Source organism: Aulonocara sp. 'chitande type north' Nkhata Bay, linkage group LG23 (genome assembly GCF_057382095.1).
Source record: "Aulonocara sp. 'chitande type north' Nkhata Bay isolate Kocher_YH1m ecotype deep benthic linkage group LG23, A_spYH_male_GT1.1, whole genome shotgun sequence".
Classification (NCBI taxonomy): Eukaryota; Metazoa; Chordata; class Actinopteri; order Cichliformes; family Cichlidae; genus Aulonocara; species Aulonocara sp. 'chitande type north' Nkhata Bay.
This window is the reverse complement of record NC_141365.1, coordinates 29,403,137-29,424,898: the sequence shown is the minus strand read 5'-3', so window position 1 is coordinate 29,424,898 and position 21,762 is coordinate 29,403,137. Positions and strand designations below refer to the sequence as shown.

The 21,762-nt window shown below is 41.5% G+C and overlaps 1 protein-coding gene across 1 annotated transcript; it reads left to right on the top strand.

The window, feature by feature from the left end:
• Nucleotides 1-1,609: 1,609 nt before the first annotated feature.
• Nucleotides 1,610-21,614, top strand: obsl1a (obscurin like cytoskeletal adaptor 1a). The gene is made up of 25 exons (XM_086281636.1): nt 1,610-2,023; nt 3,396-4,658; nt 6,356-6,625; nt 6,893-7,153; nt 7,588-7,893; nt 8,852-9,118; nt 9,206-9,481; nt 9,900-10,014; nt 10,230-10,390; nt 10,586-10,858; nt 10,967-11,242; nt 11,352-11,627; nt 11,710-11,985; nt 14,460-14,735; nt 14,824-15,093; nt 16,541-16,807; nt 16,882-17,151; nt 17,265-17,531; nt 18,900-19,166; nt 19,260-19,372; nt 19,502-19,655; nt 19,825-19,986; nt 20,319-20,423; nt 20,523-20,789; nt 20,867-21,614. The coding sequence occupies exons 2-25, from the start codon at nt 3,470-3,472 to the stop codon at nt 21,139-21,141; spliced, it is 6,639 nt and encodes a 2,212-aa protein (XP_086137762.1). The 5' UTR covers nt 1,610-2,023; nt 3,396-3,469; the 3' UTR covers nt 21,142-21,614.
• Nucleotides 21,615-21,762: the final 148 nt, after the last annotated feature.

Below are 21,762 nucleotides of genomic sequence, written 5' to 3'. Positions count from 1 at the left end.
TATGAATATTTTTATAACTTTAACACAGCACAGAAGAATAGTTTCCTTGGTTTGAAGCGAGGGTGATTGACATATTGTTAAAGACCCCATGGTCTCAGTCAATCCTCTTCAGCTTTTGATATTGAAACCCAATCTCAGGACAAAGAGCAGAACTGTGCTTTTAATTCCTGGTACACCTAACAGCTGCGGGGATGACTGCATGGATTGTAATGTCAGAGGTATAAGTAGCCTTAAATGGGGCAAGCAGTGTAGTGTGACTCCTCCAAATGACTGTGGTATTAATTCATCTGTTCAGTGATACATACTTGATAGATCACATCGCATATTTTATTTAAAACCCTATAAACCCATATATAAAATAGGAATTTCTCATCATTATACTCACACTTTAGGGAAGTTTAGTCTGTGCTTGACATGATATTCCCGGTGTGTTAATTCAGCGCCGTCACAAAGGGGTCAAAGTTATGTGACCTGTATTCAAGGTCACATATCCGTGACGACAGGTTGCATGCAGTGTGTATCAGTGGCTTCGGCTGTCCGAAACGCTCCACTTGAAGAGATAGGGCAGAGAGCTGTTGTCTGAGAATGCAGGCAATATGTGTCAACACCAAATTCAAATCTGCCACGGAAGGAGACAATTGATAAGTGAACAAGCACCTGTGCTCGCAGGGGGAAATAAAAATACTAAGATGACGACATGGGTTTAGTGTTCATGTACTGCTCACCTATACTGTGTATCTTTTAGACACAACTGGAGAGGTGAGTAGTTTTTGATCACGTAGTTTGAAATCTGACGCCAGTTGTATGTTACACATCTTGTTTCATGTTTTAAGTTTTTCCAACAATTTATAATCTTCTGAATCACCTACCTGTCCAGACTTGTACCACAAAGGGGCCTGAATTAAAATAAGTGTTATCACCTTATGAAATTTTTGTATTATTTCTCTTCAAATCACAGTGTTATATGGGTCTACATATAACTCATTTATCACTGAGAATAGATTTTTCAATTATTAATATGTGCTGAAATACAAACATACAAACATTTTTGACACACAAAAAGAGAGATGAAGCGCAGGGCGTGGAGCGTATTAATATGAGTTGTTAACAATGCTTGGTTACAAAAATTATGGTAGTTACTATGTTACAATTGTGTAACATTAACTGATGATGCAGTACTAAGATAATATATATATGGCCGTGTATCTGAAAGCCATGACATAGTCTTTTATCTTTTTAGCGTGAATTCCATTATCATGACACCAAACTCTTTGTTTCACTTCCATCTGTTGATCATCCCTCAGTATAAACCATTTTCTAATGTGTGACACTAATTTGACCCTATTTATGGGTCAGCGTGACTCATGAGGCAAGGAGCTTCAGCAGGCAGGGCGTCCTTTCTCTTCTAAAGGTTTAACTCAGGATATCTTTTAAGCTGAGTGATCCATCGCAGAGCTCGGCCCCCTTCTATCTTCAGCGAACCATAGCCTGTCAATGGGGAGCCTAACTTTATCTGGCCCAGTGTCATTGAAGCTGCTGGTATTTTTAGGGGGTGGCTTGCAGCGGCAGCAGCTGCAAAAGCATTTACTGCCCCCCACCACCAATTCCAGCTCACTCTCTCTCACACCACACTCTTTAGCTATTGGACAATGACAGTATCAGAGCTGACGCATAAACCAGGCACTCAGCTGAAAGGCTGTGGTCATTTTACTCCTTGCCACCTGCAACCCAACACCAGACTGAGGGGACACAACTAAGATATTACTATGACTCTGGACCACCAAATGTGAATGGAAGCTACCATTTTTCTCAGCTGCGTTGGTGTTGAGTGACTAGCAGGTGCTCCAAACAAGACAAACCAGGAAAACAAGGAACATGAGCAGAAGACTCTAAACGTGCTTCTTGAATGCTAACCTAACCAATGATCATCCAAGTAAACTGATGCCAGCTTGTATTTTTAAGAATAACATTTTAAGGCATCACAAGAGAGACAAATGCTATAAAGACAGCATTTCTTAAAGCGGTAAGTCTATCCTCTGAACTCTTTTTTTTGTGTCACTGTGTAACTCTCTCCTGAAAATGCCTGAGGACGATCTTTTCTTTACATGTGCCAACAAAACATTCTAAGACTGACTGAGCTTGGGATGTGCCTCTACTTGTCATAAAGTTGTATGACTTTATGCTCTTTAGATGATTTCCAAGCGTGATGTGTCACAGAGAACAAATGGCTGCCGTTCTCAAAGCAAAAAGAAAGGTGGTGACAACACAGGAAACAAATGAGCCATGAAAAGAGACAAGTGGCAGCTGCATTACAAATGGAGGCTAAAGCTTTAGATCAGAGATGTCAAACTCATTTGACATTGTGTTTATCTATTAGTAAATTACTTTGGCTTAGCGTGAATGGTAATGGGGCAGATTTTTATCAGTCATAAAGGCTGTAAAACCTTTGAAAATACAGTTCTAAGTCAAAATCTATTACTTCCTTCGCATTTTCAAAAGCTGTCAAGTGGGCTCGATTTGAGTCCTTGCCGGGCCAATTCTGGCCCCCAGACTTTATGTTTGACACCCTTGCTTTATATACTGAATTGTTTAAGTTGTTGCTAGAATGTTACAATGAGCTGACAAAGAGAAGCCAACAGTAAGACTGCAAACAGCATTCTGTACACATGAATGTATATAAGGGATTAGTTGGTCCTAGTTAGTGACTGCAGGTGTGTTTGTGTGTGCTATGTGACACAGAGGCTCCAGCATCTTTTTTTGGACAGACTGCTTTATAAATACACTCTTCACTGAGCTACAGCACCAGCTGTGAGACAACCAAAAGTGTTTGCTCAATACCCACCTCGCAAAACCACTAAACTTCTTTACTTCAGCTTTGGGAACTATATTGAGTATTCAGAATTTTTTAAAATTTGATTTAATTCAGTTTTATTTAAAAGGTGCCAAATAACAACAACTGTCACTTCAACACACTTTATATTGTAAGGTAAAAGCCCTACAATAATGGAGAGAAACCCCAACAATCAGAAGACCCCCTTGAAAAAAGCACTTGGCGAGAATGGAAAGGAAAAACTCCCTTTTAACAGGAAGGAACCTCCAGCAGAACCAAACTCAGGGAGGGGCGGCCATCTGCCGTGAAAGGTTGGCGATGGGAGGAGGAAGACAGGAAAAAGATACACCGTGGAATTAATGGAGATTGATCATTTTATTGTATTTTATAAAACTGTTCACTCTGCATTCTGCTTTCAGTTTGAGTCAGATTACTGATGAACCCATCTGGGACACAATAACCACACAGTTACTGTTTAGATGGTGCTTTGGGGTTTGAACTCAAAAGCTGCACTCATGGCAGATTTTAATCATCTACTGAACTAATAATCTTCTTTCTCTTTCAGCTATTTACAAAACAGAAGAAGATCATTTTGAGAAGAAACTTCTTCATTCGACCCAAACAAAAGGTGACATCACCATGGATATTTTTGGTGGCGCACCTCGTGTTTTAGGCTATCCACGTCCTGTAGTGGCCCAGTGTGGAACAGATGCAACACTGAAGTGCCAAATCGGTGGAGACCCACGCCCAGATGTGATCTGGGAACGCAAAAATGTCCAGATCCTGTCTGAAGGACGCTACAACATCTCGGATGAGGGAAAGGTTTACTTGCTGACTATTACCAGAGTGACCCAGCAGGATGCTGGCCAGTACATCTGCAAGGCTAGAAATAGCATAGGAGAAACCTATGCAGCAGCCTCACTTAAAGTTGAAGGAGAGGCCCAGCAACAAGATGAGGTCGCAAGACAGTTAGTGGTCAATGGTGGGGCACAGCCTATGCAAGAAAATGGAGAATTTGTGGGACACCTAAATGGCTACAATGCAGTGCAAAATGGTGAACACTGCAAGGCAAATGGAGGGGAACTGAATGGAGAATGGAACAGCAGGCTAAGCAAAAACCAAGCAGAGGTTGATCTGACATCTGATGACAGACCGCGATTCCTCATCAAGCCCCTGTCTCTGCGTGTGGATCGAGGCGAAGACGCTGCCTTCTCCTGTAAAATCTGGGGGACTCCTCTGCCAGAGGTGATTTGGGAAAAGGATGGGAAGAAACTCAATGACATCTTTGAGAGTTCTCACTTCAGCATGAGAAATGAAGATGGTGGCTGGTTCCAACTCAAGATATATCGGACACGTATGCCAGACAAAGGCGTCTACACCTGCAAGGCCGTCAACTGCCATGGTGAGGCCCTGGCTGGGGCCGTCCTTCTTGTCGAACCTGTACCAGAGCGAGGTGACAGCAAAACATCCTCGACTGGTCACACTAACAGCCAGTGGTCACCAAAGCACAGGGGTGGGAGGCCCAGTTTGTCAAGGATCACAGCAGAGCCACCTGTCGATGCATCAAAAGTGAAGAAATTTGCAGTAGCGGAGGGGAAACATGCCAAGTTTCGCTGCTTTGTAACAGGGAAGCCGAAACCTGAGATCATCTGGAAGAAAGATGGAGTTCCCCTAGAGCCTGACAGACGTCATCTGATATTTGAGGACAGAGAGGGCTACTACACCCTGAAGGTGCTGTACTGTAAAGTGCAGGACACAGGGTTGTATGTGTGTGCAGCATCAAACGCGCTGGGAAACACCCTAAGTGCAGTTCACCTGTCCGTCAAAGGTATGGCAACCTGTTCTTTTTTATGGAAGAACATGACATGTGATATTCTTCTTGAACAATATTTAACCCAAATAATGTTAGTCCTCTGTGTTCACTGAATGCTACAAGTAAATGGAAAAAGTGATTAAAAGAGTAACAGAAACCACAGAAGGTGATTAACATTGAAACATTATTATAAAACCTCTGAAAATAACCACCTACACAATTTAATCATGGCACCTTTTTCCATGTGATTTAACCAAGTACAATAACCCATTTTTGACCATGTCAAACCAACACATTTGGCATTTGGTGGCTTGATGTAATCAGATTATGTTGTGTGTACTTACATTGACTTGAAGGGATTTAAGTATGTAGAGTGAAATTTGTTTTAATTCATTCTACACAAGGTAAAAACTTCAGGGAAACGCAATGAAATCTTGTTGTTTGAACACCTACTTTGTTAGTCAAGGCAATTACTGCTAGTCTTGTGTAATGAACCAATATGCAGGTTGATGATTTCATAGAGACAAACAACCATTTGCACTTACGTTCATGGGTAATTTAGAATCACCAATTAACCTAACTCCAATTACACACTGCAAACTAGGCAGATTGTGGATTTGAACCCAGGCCCTTGTTGCTGTGAGACAACAGCACTAACCATCACACCACCAAGCTGTCAATGCAGGCTTAACAAAATGATTACAAGGCTTGATGCAGAATTTTCTGTAGGTTTTTGTCCTTGACAGGTTAAACCACAATAAATAGCAATAGCATACACGTGGTGTGGGTGTAGCTGTCTGCCTCTTAAAACTCCAGCAATTTTCCTGCAGTTTGACATCTAATATGATCTTGTGAATTTCGTGAGTCCAGTCAACTAACCACGCTTACTAGATTGTATCATGTCATCTCAACAAGAACAAATTAAGTTGCTGAATTTCATACAGATGCTACATGATTTAATTATGTTCACCTTAGAAACATGAAATTATTTAGTTGAAATTACAAGTTTGAATCTTTTACATGTAACAACCACCCAATTTCATTTTTTTGAGTGTAGAAAACATTTCATTGTACCAAATATTATTCCTTAAAGCAGATTAAATTGCTTTCATGCTGTTGGAACCTTTTGAATAACACAAAAGAAACGTCTTTCTTTTCAAGACATTAGTCACTGAAAATGGACAACTGAAATGAATATGTATATGTCCAGTTACAATAAATGAGGGCATATCTTAAACCATACTAATAAAACATTATACCATGAGCTGCAATTGTGAGGGCTGTGCATAGTTAGAATGCTACCCCATTCATATGTGATTCATTCTGCATCTGTGAGCTGCCTCTACCATAAGAGTCAGTTTAGTTAATGGGCTCAACATGCCAGTCATTAACATACAGATAACATGACGGAACATTACCACTGCTAATCACTGCTTGAAAACTATTATATGGTAGCAAAAGAGAATCAAAAATTAAGTGTTTGCGCTAAATTTTTTCGTTTCCACACATTATATTTTAATTATTATTTTGAGTTTGAGTTTTTCTAGGCCTGCTGCCAATGCAATGAATTTGAACTGTCTTCTAAATCTACGCTATAGCACTGCGAAACAGCTTCTTGTTTGGCATCTCCATCAATCCTTGCACACATGTACCCATATATATGTACGATTCATCCACTTTGGACCAAAGATAACGTTGTCCTTATTCTTCAGGCCCTGCCGTGCGGTTCAGGCGCCCGTTAAAAGACGTGGAGGTGAAAGAGCGGGACGTTGCCGTGCTTGAGTGTGAGGTACCTGATGAGTCACTCCCAGCTGCCTGGTACCTGGAAGACCAGAGGCTGATGCCCAGCAGTAAATATGGGATGGAGCAGAAAGGAACCAAACGAAGACTCACTATTCACGATGTGGGAACAGACGATGATGGAGTCTACCTCTGTGAGATGCCTGATGGAGCAAAGAGCATTGCTGAGCTCTCAGTTAAAGGTACACTATGAAAAATAGGCTATGGTGCATCAAATTATTGTAAAAAGGGATGGTATTTCTAGGACTAGTACTTCAGGAAGACAAAATTTCAATGCACACTTGCTTTATCGCATTAACTTAATGATATCCATTCATGTCATTATTTCAAGCTAAATGATCTCTGTATAAACACCTGCTAGCACAGTGTGTGGTCAAAGGGGGAAACTACCTGATGCAGCTTTTAAGCTTATTTTGAAAAACTATTTGCATTGATTTTTATCCGTACAGGTACTATTGTTCGTAAGCTTCCACGAAAACTGGAGGTCCTGGAGGGTGAGAATGCAGCCTTCTGCGTGGAGGTGGAGAACGAAGACATGGAGGTCCACTGGTTCAAAGACGGGTTGAAGCTACATGAAACACACCAAACAATCCTCAAGTCTTTTGGCAAAACTCACATTCTGGTCTTTGTCAACGTGGCCTATCACGACTCGGGAGTTGTGACATTTGTCGCAGGACGATCCAAGACTTCATCACGCCTCAAAGTCAAAGGTAATTTAGCAAACACTTTGTGTAAATGTTTGTTAAGGGTTTTTTTGCCTTGATTTGAAGAAGCTTTGCAGGTTGTGTTTGAGATTTAAATAAACATTTATTTCAGGTTTATTTGTTGCAGGATGATTTTGTCTTTTGTTACATTCAGTAGAGTGTTTTTGCTGGGGGTGAGAGTGGGAACTCTGATGGCAAATTTATTTTTAGAAGGAGTCATATGCAAAAATGTAGGCTCACTTGTCTAAATGTATTAATTTTAAGACAAAATGTGTTTTTATTTAATTATTTTTACATTTGTCTAATAATACATTACAATTATTGCTTCTGCTTGTATACTAATTAACTAACTAGTTTCAGTGAATTTAATGATGCCTTCTGACAATCAGCCTTTTATCAATCCACCCTTATTACATTCTTTATTCTTCTTTGTCTTTCAGCCACACGACACTGCCCACCTATCTGTCCGGTGGGAGTCAAAATGGATGTAGACAGACCCAACAGTGCGCTACTTAACTGGGATCCCGCCCCCAGTAGTCAGACCTCCACCCGCTCTGTGTTTGTGCTGGAGATGCAAGAAGTGGGTTCTCAGGAGTGGCAGAAGTGTTTCACCTCAGAGACCGCCACCTCAGCTGAGGTCACCGGTGACATTGTACGATGCGAGGGCAACTACCGTTTCAGAGTTTGCTGCATTAACAAATATGGACGAAGCGGCCATGTGGAGTTTCCCAAAGTTGTCCATCTGGGTGAGGAGCACACGGCGACAGATTTTACATACAGATATATTAAATGTCATTTTTTTAAAGTTTTACTTGAAACTCTTCTTTGAGGTGAATATAATTTTATTCAAAAACACTACAGTTTACTTTAAATATGAAACACAAAATTGTATACATTTTTAGGTAGAGCGTTTGTTTTTTTTAACTTGCTGAGAAACCATGGGCATATAAATGTTAATAATTTTTCTTCTTTTAATTATGGTTATTTCAGTTATATTGTGCTTAAATTTGTTGTGGGTGTTTGATGTGGTCTCCAGTGTGGCAAAGAAAAGTGTTAAGGTTTAAGCAAACAAGGACATGTAGTTATATTTATCAGTGATAAACATAGATATTATGTAGACTGGAGTAAGAGAACTAATATGAAACTATAATGACAACCAAACAGCTGACAGTACTGTAAAATGACAATTTCCTTCTGGTAAATTTAACTTCCAGCACTTTCCTGTAATTTTCTAGAGTAAACTACGCATTATTTGTTGACTAATAATGTACGACATAGGATATGTTTATAGGACTAAATTGAGCAATTTAAAAATATGGACCAATATTTTTTTCTTTCAGACACCAATGATAAAATGACAATGAGTTTAAAAATAATCTTGCTTTAATGTCACAACAAGTCATGTATTAGTCATTTATGCACTGCCAGATCTGCTTGGATCAGCTGGTTGATGTTTTGTGGCAGTTCAGACATTGTTGCCAACAGGGAAGTTGCAGAGCGCCCTCTGGTGGCAGACTATGCAAGCTGTGCAAAATCAACACATAACATAGTAGAAAGACATTTTTCCTGTCTCTTCTTTACTTTTTAATTCTGTTGTAAATTCTGATGCCAATATATGTGCAAATAGCTAATATTATTAGGGCCAACATATCTGTCAGGCTTAATTGACTAATACCTGTACTGTACTTCTTCTGTACTTGCTAGTTCCTGGGCCCAAGATCCTCAGCCGCCTCCAAAGCTGTGAGGTTGTAGAAGGACAAGATGCTCACTTATCCATTGAATTGTCTGCCCCAATGGTTGGAACCTGGTTTCTCAATAGTGCTCAACTGCAGCACGGCGGACGATATTCAATACAACACAATCAAACAAAGCACTCAGTGGTGATCCATGAAAGTCGCATGACAGAGGATGAAGCAGAGGTCACCTTCATAGCTAACGGAGTCAGGGATTCCGCTGTGCTCAACGTTAAACGTAGGTGTAAAAACCTCTGAAAAACCTGTGATTGATGCATTTTTTTTAAGTTTGCTTATTTCTGTGTTCTTTTTTTTTTTTCATCAGCTGCCGTGATGAAATTCAGTCCTCTGTCAGAGTTAGACAGCAAGAAAAAGGTGGACATAGGGGATGCCATTGTACTCTACTGTGAAGTCTCCCATCCGTTTGCAAAAGTATCCTGGTTCAAAGATGGCAAGGAGCTTCAGGTCTCAGATGGTCTAAACATCCAGGCGGATGGGAATATGAGGAGGATCGTGATCCAGTCAGCTGAGGAATCTCACTCTGGAGTTTACACATGTGAAACTTCAGGGGATGTCATCACATTCAATGTGGATGTTGCAGGTAATTGGTTTATGAACAGATGACATGCTGATGAGCTTCTTTAACATTAACATAGACATTAACATTAACATGGATATTAATTGACCATTTTGTTATATTTACTTAAAGAATCACATGTTAATTTTCTTATACAGGAAAATGCATACTTAATATACTATCTGGATTTCATATCATGAAAATACTGATGTTTCTTGGATTATTAAGTGACACTGAATATAAACAACTGTGTCTCTGACTGATTTTTATGTCTTGTAAGAAACCAAAACCTTGTTTAAAACCTGTGCTAACACATTTGGACCACATCTGGGCTTATTATTAAACCATACCAAGAATCACTCCAATTTTTAGAGGGCTAGTTCATGTAATACCTTGAGCTCCAGCCATTGACATGCAGTCTTCCTTCTACCCTGTTTTTAAGGTCCTCCGGTGGATTTCAGTCCGGTCGCTGAGGATGAACTTCATAAGAGCAGCATGGAGTTGGACCCTGTGGTGCTGGTCTGCCATGTCTCCAGAGATGATGCTGAAGTTGTGTGGTAAGACTGAAGAATTTCTGTTTGCAAATAAAGACAGATCTGTAGATCTGTAAAGTCTGTAGTCTTCTGTGTTTCCAGTGTCTAACTGTTCAAATACTTCCTGCATCATTTTGTTTACTGCACAATCAACCTCTTAGTAGGACACAGGGTTTTTTTTAATGTAACTAAAACAAACTCTTTGAGACTCTTTACAGTTATCTGTGTCTGTGTCCCAGGTATAAAGACGGCTGTGAGATCAAGCCCAGTGACAACATAACTCTGCAGGCAGAAGGAACCATGAGGAGGTTAATTATCCGCTCTGCAGAAACCTCAGATGCTGGAAGTTATACTTGCCAGGCAGGAAACAGCAGCATGGAGTTCACAGTCAATGTCCGAGGTACACTGACCTTTCTCCTCCAACTCCTGTTGGTAAAAACAAAAGGCATTTAACAACATATTTTGGCTGTGTTTTGGCCCTGAAGTTTTAAAATGAGAATAAAAAGATTAAAGGTGGCATTGTGGAACAAATAGATTATTAATTCATTGTGAGCACCATTTGACCTCGCTCTTATTACTCAAACAAAAAACACAGAGCCTCCAGTGATGATAGTGGAACCTAAAGACGATGTGGTGATTGAGAGCTACATCTCAGAGGAGATCCACCTGCAGTGCGAGCTGTCTCACTCCAGGGGGAAGGTGCGATGGTTCAAGGATGGCCTGCAGGTGGCAGAGAGTGAAAACATCCAGCTGATATCAGAAGGCCCTTACAGGAGGCTGACAATTCTCTGCAGCTCAGAGGAGGATGCTGGAGAATATGTCTGTGAAACAGATGGAGACTCCATCTTCTTCCAACTTGGTGTTAAAGGTAAAACTTTAGTGCTCACCTCTTCTAACAGATATCAAATTGAAACATAGAGAATCTACAAAATAAGTTTAAATGCTTATTTTTTTTAATATCTTTCACTTGTACTAGATCCACCAGTAAGAATCATTTATCCCAGTGAATCAGAGCTGGAACTGACTCACTTGGCATCAGAGAGGCTGGAGCTCAGCTGTGAGATCTCAAAGGCGGATGCTCCTGTGCGCTGGTTCAAAGACAGTCTAGAAGTAGAGGCAGGGCACAACTTGATCCTGGAGGTGGACGGGGCCCAACGGAGGCTCATTATACCCATAACCACTGTGCACGACACGGGGGAGTATGTATGTGACACAGAAGATAACTCTTTGGCTTTCCTAGTAACTATTACAGGTAAACAGGCATACATTCAGGCTAATTATTTATGGTCTATACATGGTCACTCAGTAAACGAATCATCACATTACATTTTACATACTTTATTTCTCTTTGCTTCACTTAGAGCCACCAGTAACGCTAACTTGCCCCAAAGACATAGCTGAAAAACTGGAGAGTCTTGCTGGCAAACCAGTGATTCTAGAAATTGAGGTGTCCCGACCAAATGCAGAAGTCAAGTGGCTGATAAATGGTGAAGAAATTCAGCAAAGCAGCAATGTCACCATCACAGAAGATGGGCTCATTCGTCGTTTGACAATTCACTCTCCCACTCCTGAGGATTCTGGCAAATACACTTGTGACGCTATGGATGATAAAATTGATTTCCAGGTTAAAGTTTCAGGTAAGATGCAGCAATTGCCTCGGTATGAGTTTTCTGACCCATTGTGAAATTTAAAGATAAATGTTCAATTCTGTGTCCTCAGAGCCACCAGTAAAGATTTTAAGAAAGTCAGAGATCAAGAACAACCTAAAGTTCTTGATTTCTGATGACATTGTGCTGGAGTGTGAGCTCTCCAGAGCCAATGCTGTTGCCAAATGGTACAAGGATGGCTGTCGTGTTCAGGGTGATGAAAGGTTCTGTGAAGAGGAAGAAGGTCCTTTCCGCTCGCTCGTCATCCTCAATGCTGAACTCGAAGATTCAGGAGAATATTTTTTGGATGTCGGAGATGACAGTATCAGCTTCCAAGTTACAGTAGAAGGTAAGGTTAATATGGCTGAATGTATTTTTCTTCTTTTTTAATTTTTTCTTAGAAAGCAGTCGTGCATATTTGTTTAATATGCACATTGAAATACATATCCTGGTCAAAAAGGACTCCAGGTTTCCTCACATGGTTACTGCAGACGAAAACAATGCCATCCATGGTAAATACAGTCCCAATCAAAAGTTTAAGACCACTTGGAAATGACAAAATATCATATTTTGCATGGTTGCATCTTAACAAGGTTCCAGGTAGAGCTTCAACATGCAACAAGAAGAAATGGGAGTGAGACAAAACATTTTTTTGAGCATGCAATTTATTGAAAACAACACTTAAAATGAAACAGGCTGTTTTACAGGAAAAAGCACCTACTTTGTTTTTCTGCTGTAGCTTCCGTATTTTGCTTTTTAAAAAAATGTTTTTTCATGTGTTGTGAGACCAACGCATCGCCTTGAAAGGTCTGTTTGTGAAGTGTTTGAGTGCGTGCGTGTTTAAATGATGGTATTTCATTTGATGTAGCCACATATAGGCCTAACACTCCACCCAGTGTTTCACAGTTATGACTGATGTCGTTTTATTCTCGTTTATTGCAGAGCAAAAGTATTTTTTTGCTCTGGTCAGAGGGCCCGGTGGTGCCAGTGTCCGGCAGCCTCGCCTCTGTCAGTGCGCCCCAGGGTGGCTGTGGCTACAATGTAGCTTGCCATCACCAGTGTGTGAATGTGTGTGTGAATGGGTGGATGACTGGATGTGTAAAGCGCTTTGGGGTCCTTAGGGACGAGTAAAAGCGCTATATAAATACAGGCCATTTACCATTTACCTACTATGGTGCATAAAAAAACATCACAGGTGGGATCTGCTTGTCATGCCAGTAACACTGGAAACCATCAAGATTTTTTCTCATCAGAAAATAAAAGTGTCTCATGTCCAAACGGTCAGTTCTGTGGCGTTCAAGGAGACGAGGCCTTTGAAGATGTTATTTTGTTTTTGAAGCCCTTCAGTCTCATATGCTGTCTGAAGGTTATGGGGCTGCAGTCAGCACCAATAAAGGCCTTAATTTGGGTCAAGGATCGTCCAGTGTCTTGACGGACAGCCAATTGGATCCTCTGGCTCAGTGCTGGTGAAATGTTTTTGGGTCTTCCATCATAACCCTCAGGTTCATTTAAGAAATTCCAAATGACTGTCTTACTGCGTCCCACCTCAGCAGCGATGGCACTCTGTGAGAGGCCCTGCTTATGCAGTTTAACAACCCGACCATGTTCAAAAAGGGAACTTTTTTGACTTTTTAAGATCCTACCATGCAAATATGAGTTTTTGCCATTTTTCAAGGGGTCTTAAACTTTTGACTGGGACTGTATCTGGTTAGACACCATGTTACTAAGATTTTTAAGCGAAGTAAAATAGTCAAATTTTTATTTGAACTTAGAGGTTATACGGGCTTTTATATCTTTATGCCTGCAGTTTAACTAATAGGTGTTTCATCTAGCTTTATTGACACTGTCAATAGAAAATTGTACTTAGTAGTCAGTATAGACTTTTAATAAAATAAGTTTGCATATGATAGAATACTGCATGATGACCTCTTTATAACTCAGACTGTTTTTAGTTCACTGTGACCCGTTATCATGCAGGGAAGGAGCAGTACCTATTAGTGCTAGATAAGAGCTTAACGAGCAGTTTCACTTCATGCCAGGTAGAGAAGCCTCTCCTGGCACACACGCACACACACACGCGCACACATCCACATTCCAATGTAATAAACGAATGCACCTACTGTTGTATATAAATAAAGACCAGGACAGTGGCAGAGCGCGAGTCCTTGAGCCACTGCGAGCACTCTGTGACTGCCCTTGCAAGTAAAAACTGCAGCGTGTATGTTTCTACTCTCTGACTCTCATGCTGAAGAAGTGTCTTTAGAATATATCTCTTGACAGACACATAGAGCTGGGTATCATCTGCATAGCAATGCAATTGTATGCTATGGTTTCTAATGTTACTGCTTAAGAGGAGCATTTATAATGTAAATAGAATTCGTCGGCACAACTGGAACTCCGATCTACATGAACAGAATGTCTCTGAGAGACTCCGTTCTGTCAGAGGCCATGACAAGGTTATTCATAACCTCCATGTCAATGCTGTTTCTGTGAGGAATTCTGAAGTGTTAAGTTTTATACATACCATTCCAATGAAGATAAGCAGTTAGCTGTTTTTCAAGTACTTTTTAAATATTTATTTAAATAAAAGGTTAAACTTATTTTTTGAAAGGGATAAGGCTAAGCATCTTGCCTTGGACTTTTTGAAAACATTTTTGAAAACATTTCAAAACGGCAGCTAGTATCTGGCAGGATCAAGTAGTTATAATTTTGGCTTCCACTGGCATGATATTATCACAAAAGAGCTATCTCTGTATGTACATTTTTTTCAAAAGGATATTTCTGGCAAAACTTTGCATGAATTAATCCATCTTCTTCCCTCAGAGCCTCCAGTGACCATTGTTGGAAACTCAAATGACCTTGAATACCAGGAGATGATGGCAGGCGATGACCTGATCCTGGCCTGTGAGGTATCTCGTGCTAATGCCCCTGTCCAGTGGTATTGTAATGACAGGCTTCTCACCAGTGATGACCGGACCTATATTGAAAGCTATGGGACATTGAGGAAAATCATCATTTCCTGTGTTCAGCCTTCCGATTCTGGAAAGTATGTGTGTGACGCTGTGGATGACAAGATGGTCAGCGTTATACGCATTCAAGGTACGAATCCACAAAATAAGCCTTCACAGCTTTAAAGAAGAGAAAAAAGGTCATATAACTTTCTTTTAAATTTTCTTTTCTATCAAAGAGACTCCAGTTACATTTGTGAACAAGGAGGATGACATTGTTGTGACGGGTTACGAAGCAGAGAGCGTGACCTTGACAAGCTATGTTTCCAAGGAAAGCGCTCTAGTGCGCTGGATGAAAGACTGGTCGCCCGTTGAAGGTGATCGTTACCGAGCACTCATGGAGGGCCATAAACGCACTTTTACTATCGAGCCTTTGAGACGCTCTGATGCCGGCGAGTACACATGTGACATCAACACAGACCAGATGCACTTCAGCCTGCTGGTGAAAGGTTAAAATTTTGTTTTGCATTTTGAACAGCTATGTACACTCAACAAAAATATAAACGCAACACCTTTGTTTTTGCTCCCATTCCCCATGGGATGGACGTAGAGACCTAAAATTCATTCCAGATACACAATATAACCATCCCTCCCAAACAGTGGTCACAAATCAGTCCAAATGTGTGGTAGTGGGCACATCTGCTATATTGAGATAATCCATCCCACCTCACAGGTGTGCCACATCAGGATGCTGATCTGACATCATGAGTAGTGCACAGGTGTACCTCAGACTGCCCACAACAAAAGGCCACCCTGGAATGTGCAGTTTTTTGCGCTATTGGGGGTCTGGGGACCCAGAACCGGTCAGTATCTGGTGTGACCACCATTTGCCTCATGCAGTGCAACACATCGTCGCATGGAGTCTATCAGATTGTCAATTGTGGCCTGTGGAATGTTGGTCCACTCCACTTCAATGGCTGTGCGAGGTTGTTGGATATTCGTGGGAACTGGTACATGCTGTCGTATACGCCGGTCAAGCACATCCCGAACATGCTCAATGGGTGACATGTCCGGTGAGTATGCTGGCCATGCAAGAACTGGGACATTCTCAGCTGCCATCTGCCCTGAACAATGTGAACCATGATTCATCCGTGAAGCGCACACCTCTCCAACGTGCCAGACGCCATCGAATGTGAGCATTTGCCCACACAAGTCTGTTACGGCGACGAGCTGGAGTCAGGTCAAGACCCCGATGAGGACGACGGGCATGCAGTTGAGCGTCCCTGAGACGGTTTCTGACAGTTTGTGCAGAAATTGTTTGATTGTGCAAACCAATTGTTCCAGCAGCTGTCTGGGTGGCTGGTCTCAGACGATCTTGGAGGTGAACCTGCTGGATGTGGAGGTCCTGGGCTGGTGTGGTTACACGAGGTCTGCGGTTGTGAGGCCGGTTGGATGTGCTGCCATATTCTCTGAAACGCCTGTGGAGACGGCTTATGGTTGAGAAATGAACATTCAATGCACGGGCGACAGATCTGGTTGACATTCCTGCTGTCAGCATGCCAATTGCACGCTCCCTCATTGCTTGTGGCATCTGTGGCATTTTGCTGTGAGACAAAACTGCACATTCCAGGGTGGCCTTTTGTTGTGGGCAGTCTGAGGTACACCTGTGCACTACTTCATGATGTCAGATCAGCATCCTGATGTGGCACACCTGTGAGGTGGGATGGATTATCTCAATATGGCAGATGTGCCCACTACCACACATTTGGACTGATTTGTGACCACTGTTTGGGAGGGATGGTTATATTGTGTATCTGGAATGAATTTTAGGTCTCTACGTCCATCCCATGGGGAATGGGAGCAGTAACAAAGGTGTTGCGTTTATATTTTTGTTGAGTGTAGAAAGCCTCAGTCTGGCCTATCTTCTCATATCAACTTTGATTTTCTGTATTACAGAAATGAGAATTAAGTTCACAAAGCCGCTTAGAGACACTGTGGCCCACGCTGATGGTATGGTGACCCTTCGGTGTGAGGTGTGCAAGCCAAAAGCGGACGTCCAGTGGTTAAGGAATGGAGTAGAGGTGGTCCCAAACAGGAGATTCTCCATTAGGGCAGATGGAGTCGAAAGAAGCTTGACCATTCATCGTCTATCTCGAGAGGATGCTGGCGAGTATACCTGTGAGTCCAGAGATGACCGGACTGTTGCAAAACTGAGGGTAGAAAGTAAGTATGCATTGAAATAGAGTTCCTCTCCTCTTTTCAATGAGATAGCAGCTTCATAACTTTTGTCTTTTCAGTGCCCCGAGTCATTGAGTTCCTCACTGAACTCCACAACACTACAGTGCTGGAAGGAGAAGATGCAACCTTTAAGTGTGTGGTTTCCCCAGAGGATGTCCAGCTGGTCTGGCTCATGGACAATGAGCCTATCACTCTGGGTGATCGTTTCCAGGCAACCCACAATGGCCTGTGCCACACCTTGGTGATTAAAAAGTGCCAGATGCTGGACTGCTCAAAAATTACAGCAGAAGCTGAAGGACAAATGAGCAAAGCCAGCCTCAAAGTTCAGGGTAAGGCCAATCGTCAAGGTTAAAAGAGATTAAAATCCATCCATCTATCTTCTATCTGTGATCATCAGATGATCAGCAGTTGATCATTTTTTTCTGACTCTTGTAATGTTAAGAGGCTCAGGTCATGTTTACTAAGAAAATGGAAGCTGTTATGGCAGAGGAGTTTGGTGATGCCACCTTGGAGGCAGAGATTAGCCTGGAGGCCGGTGAGGTCCAGTGGATGAGGCAGGGGGTGGTTATCCAGTCTGGTCCCCGACACACGCTGGCCCAGAACGGCTGCAAACGCAGTCTCACCATCCACAACCTGACTCTGTCGGACAGGGGGACTTACCGGTGCGAGACTCTGCATGACCGGACGCAGGTCAAACTCAATGTAGAACGTAAGTGAACTGCAGCAGATAATGCCGATAATGCAGTTGTGTCATTAGGGTTAGGGTTTCTACCGAACTATTGATCTCAGGTTTCAATCCCTCTTAGTATACTTTAATCTGAGATATATTTTATCAGACTCATCCAGGGCATTAGGTCTCAAAATCATAGCTAGACTGGGCTTCAAAATGGTTAGATTAGATTTGGAAACTTCAGATTTTTCTGCACCATTTTATGATATTTTGATTTTTTTTAGTTGAACTCATCATATTTGCTCAAAGCACGAGTAAAAATATTGAATGAAAAAAGCATTTTCTTAATTTTTGTGTTAATTATGTTTAATTTGTATTTTTTTTAATGCTATAACTATATACATCTAGAAACTGTTGTTTTTTCTGTGAAGTGTTTTTTTATTAGTGTGTGTTAATTTGATTTAATTTGTTTTTGTTTTTCATATTTTAACAGGCTGATGCTCTTATCTCGTATCTGTCTCAAATTACAGATCCTAATTCATTTTTATGGGAAGAGACACCAGTGAAGTTTTCAGGATTTTAAAACATGCAAAAAGAAAAAAAACACCTTACCACTTTTCAGAAAAGCACATATAGAAAAGTATATAAAGCCAAAAATATGCAGCAATCATATAATATATGTCCAAACAACTTAAGACGATAAGAAGCATTTTGGAGAAAGCTCATGTTGATTTGAAATGCAACAAGCCTTTTTGTTTATTTTATAAATAGCGAGTGAAGAAATGAACTTTTCCTAAAATTGCTTATTGTGTCTGGATTTAACTGTTCAAACCTAACTGCTGTGTGAATAAATAAGATAAAAGGAGGCAGAAAGAACACTAGCCAGATACTTCCAGTACTTACTCGGCTCTGAAGACTATAAAACAAGACATTTCAGAAGCCAGCGTACCATGTGACTTTGTGATTGGTATCTCTTCTGACACAGATGAGTTCGGGCCTAAAGAACAGTACACACTGAAGGTGTTTTTCACAGCATGTCAGAGTGTAAAGAAGTACTAAGAATAGCCGAGCCAGACCTGTAAGTGTGAAAAGGTTTTTGAAACACAGCCATACTGTTATTCAGCCGTGTACAAGAGTGACACAGTGACAGTGGACTGCTCCTGCTAGTGTTTTTGTAACATGATAAACTGAGCTCTGTCTATATTTGCACAACCTTCAGTTGTCCTTGAAACACAATCTTGGCTTTCAAATGCATATCAGCAAAATACAGTTTGCAAAAAAAAAGAATTCTCTCAGTTTTTTAAAATAATTTTTTCAATGATTTAATAGATATTTATTCGATTTATAATTTGATAATGATGGTATCCTCTCACCTCTCACCGCTTTCACTAATCTACTCTTGTGCAGCCCGTAAAATCGCCATCCGCAAAGGTCTGACTGACCAAGAAACCTTTGAACGAGAGACTGCCTCCTTTGTGGTGGAGCTGTCACACACAGATGTGGAGGGCAGCTGGCAAAAGGACGGCATTCGGGTCAAGCCAAACAATCAGTGTAGGGTGAGCACCAATGGACGAGTTCACGGCCTCACCTTGTCCAACCTTACTCTGGAGGACACAGGCACCATCGCCTTCTCAGCTGAAGGAGTGCGCACCACAGCGAGGCTCACAGTCAAAGGTAAATACAAGCCCGTGAAGCTCACTGGTTTCACTTTTTACACCTTCATCAAGTAGTTCACTGACTGATTGACTGGACTGACTAAACTGACAGAAACACCAGTGTCCATCTTGAAACCACTGGCTGATGCCCGTGTGGAGGAGGAATTTCCTGTCACCCTGGAGTGTGAATTCTCCCGACAAAATGTTGAAGTCAAATGGTTTAAGGTAAAATCAACCAGTAAATACTCTCAGTAATCTTGCCCTTATTTTGTCTTATTATACCAGCAAGGTGACAGTTTTAAGAATGATATAATGAATAAAGAATGCCTTTGACTTTTTTTTTCTATGACTCAGGACGGTTCGGAGCTAAAGCCGGGGAAAAACTGTCGGATCTACTCAATGGGTCGTAAGAGGTTCTGTCAAATCCTGCAGTGCTCCCGGGCAGATTCTGGCACCTACACATGCGACACAGGGGAAATCAAAACGTCCTGTTCGCTGGAGGTTTATGGTAAGCCTCTGATCAGATACTGGCTTAACACAACTCATTTTGAACCAACTGGAGCCAGTGAGTAGCTGGAGTAAAGCTTATACAATACCTCCATCTAGTGGTTTTAAGGAAAATAACTTTTTTCTTCTTTTGCCATCTGATCTTTTTGCCGTCTTTAACTAACTTGCAGAGCATGAGCTGGAGATAGTGCAGGATTTGGAGGATCTTTACATCCAGGAGGACCAGAATGCTGTCTTCATGTGTGATGTTTCTCTGGAGGACGTGACAGGGGAGTGGTACAAAGACGGCCACAGGATCCGACCAACCAGCTCCATCAAGATCCGCACTGAAGGTCAGAGAAGGCAGACATTTCTATGAGACTTAGAAATCAATCATAAAATCATAAATAATACAAGAGTAAAATACCATAATCTGCTCCAGAACAGGTTAAGTTTCAGATTGGAGATCAATAGGTATGAAATCACTGCCTACTGACCAATCGGTTCTCCAGAAAATGGCATCACCATCCATGGAAAAACCCTCAAACCTCGTTTGGAGAGGAGAAGGATTTAAATTTCTCTATTTGTAGTTTTAGCGGTACCTCTGGTGGTGGCACGACCTTGGAAAGAGCAAAAGACCACTTGTACACTGTTGGCAAGTCTGAGAATTGTTGCTCTCTTCCAGGGACCAAACACTTCCTGCTGATGTGTAACATTAAAGCTGAAGATGCTGGAGAAATCCGCTTTGTAGCCAGGGATGTTGAATCTACTGCCTACCTTGAGGTAGAGGGTAAGTTAATTCTTTATCTTCAGAATATTTTACTGGCCTTTTTCTTGGACATATCAGTGACTTAAAATCATCTATATGTTGAATTTCCTCTTGTTTCAGAACTTCCAGTTTCTATTGTAAAGCCCTTGCGAGACAGAACAGCTCTGGAGAAACATCGTGTGATCCTTGAATGCACCGTCTCCTCGCCTCACTGCAGCGCTACCTGGTACAAAGGCAGGGAGGAACTGGTTTCCTCAGACCGACTGGAAATCCTGGCTGATGGCTGCTCCCACAAACTGGTGATTCAGCAGGTGTCTGTGGAGGATGAGGGCACCTACAGCATTGAGGTCGGAGAGCACACCTCCAAAGCCAAACTGATGGTGGAAGGTAAGTTGGGGCGGAAAGCTAAAGCGGAACACCCTAAATACATTTTTGTCAAACTGATTTATTCTGTGTTGCTCCAGCCCAGGCACTTGTGATGGTGAAAGAGCTAGAGGACGTGGAAGTGATGGAGGGAGAGCCAGCGACTTTCCAGTGTGAGTTATCAGTCGCCATAAATAAGCCTCCGGTTTGGACTTTGAATGGAGAGAACCTTAAACCGGGGCCCTCTGTCCGCCTGGAAAACCACGGGACAGTCCACAAACTCATCCTGAAGAGCACCAGCGTGGACATGAGCGGCACGGTGAAGTTTACTATGGGAAAGGCGAAGAGCAGCGCCACGCTCAACGTAACAGGATGATTGAAATGTAGTATGATTGTGGAACCAAAGTAACACCTGAGAAAATGAAGTGGGAAAAAAACCCCAAAAACCCCCTGTGGAAATTGCCACTAAAACTCTTAAATTAGACTATACTTTTTTTTTTTTTTTTTTTTACATTGTAGATCATATTTATTTGCTGTTTACATCACAGTAACTTTTATTTCAATAAAAAACTCCCAAATAAAACCCATTTAAAAATTGCTCCATGGAAACATCTGTTGGATTTTAAAGCCTTCGCATAACTTCAGAGAAGCTAAATGTGTGGAGATTATTTTGGGTGGAAAATACTTGTGTATTTGAAAAATTCTTGGAAGCACCAGAATGAAAATGCTTTTAAGGAAAAAAATGTTTTACTTGATCCGAGCAGTTCTAGATGGCAACCGCTGGCTATGTGGATGTTTGTTTGCTTTTTTAAATAAATCTTGAGCCATCTCTTTGTTTATCAAGGTCAATTGCAGCCCTGCACAGCCTTTTCTGAGTTTTCCTTCCTTTTTTTTTTTCTTTAAAAAAAAGAAAAAAAGCTTGACAGCCACCTTTCCACTGAGATTTCTGATGAGGCTTCAGGGAACAGTAGATGATCAGCTGAAGGTTCAGATGCAT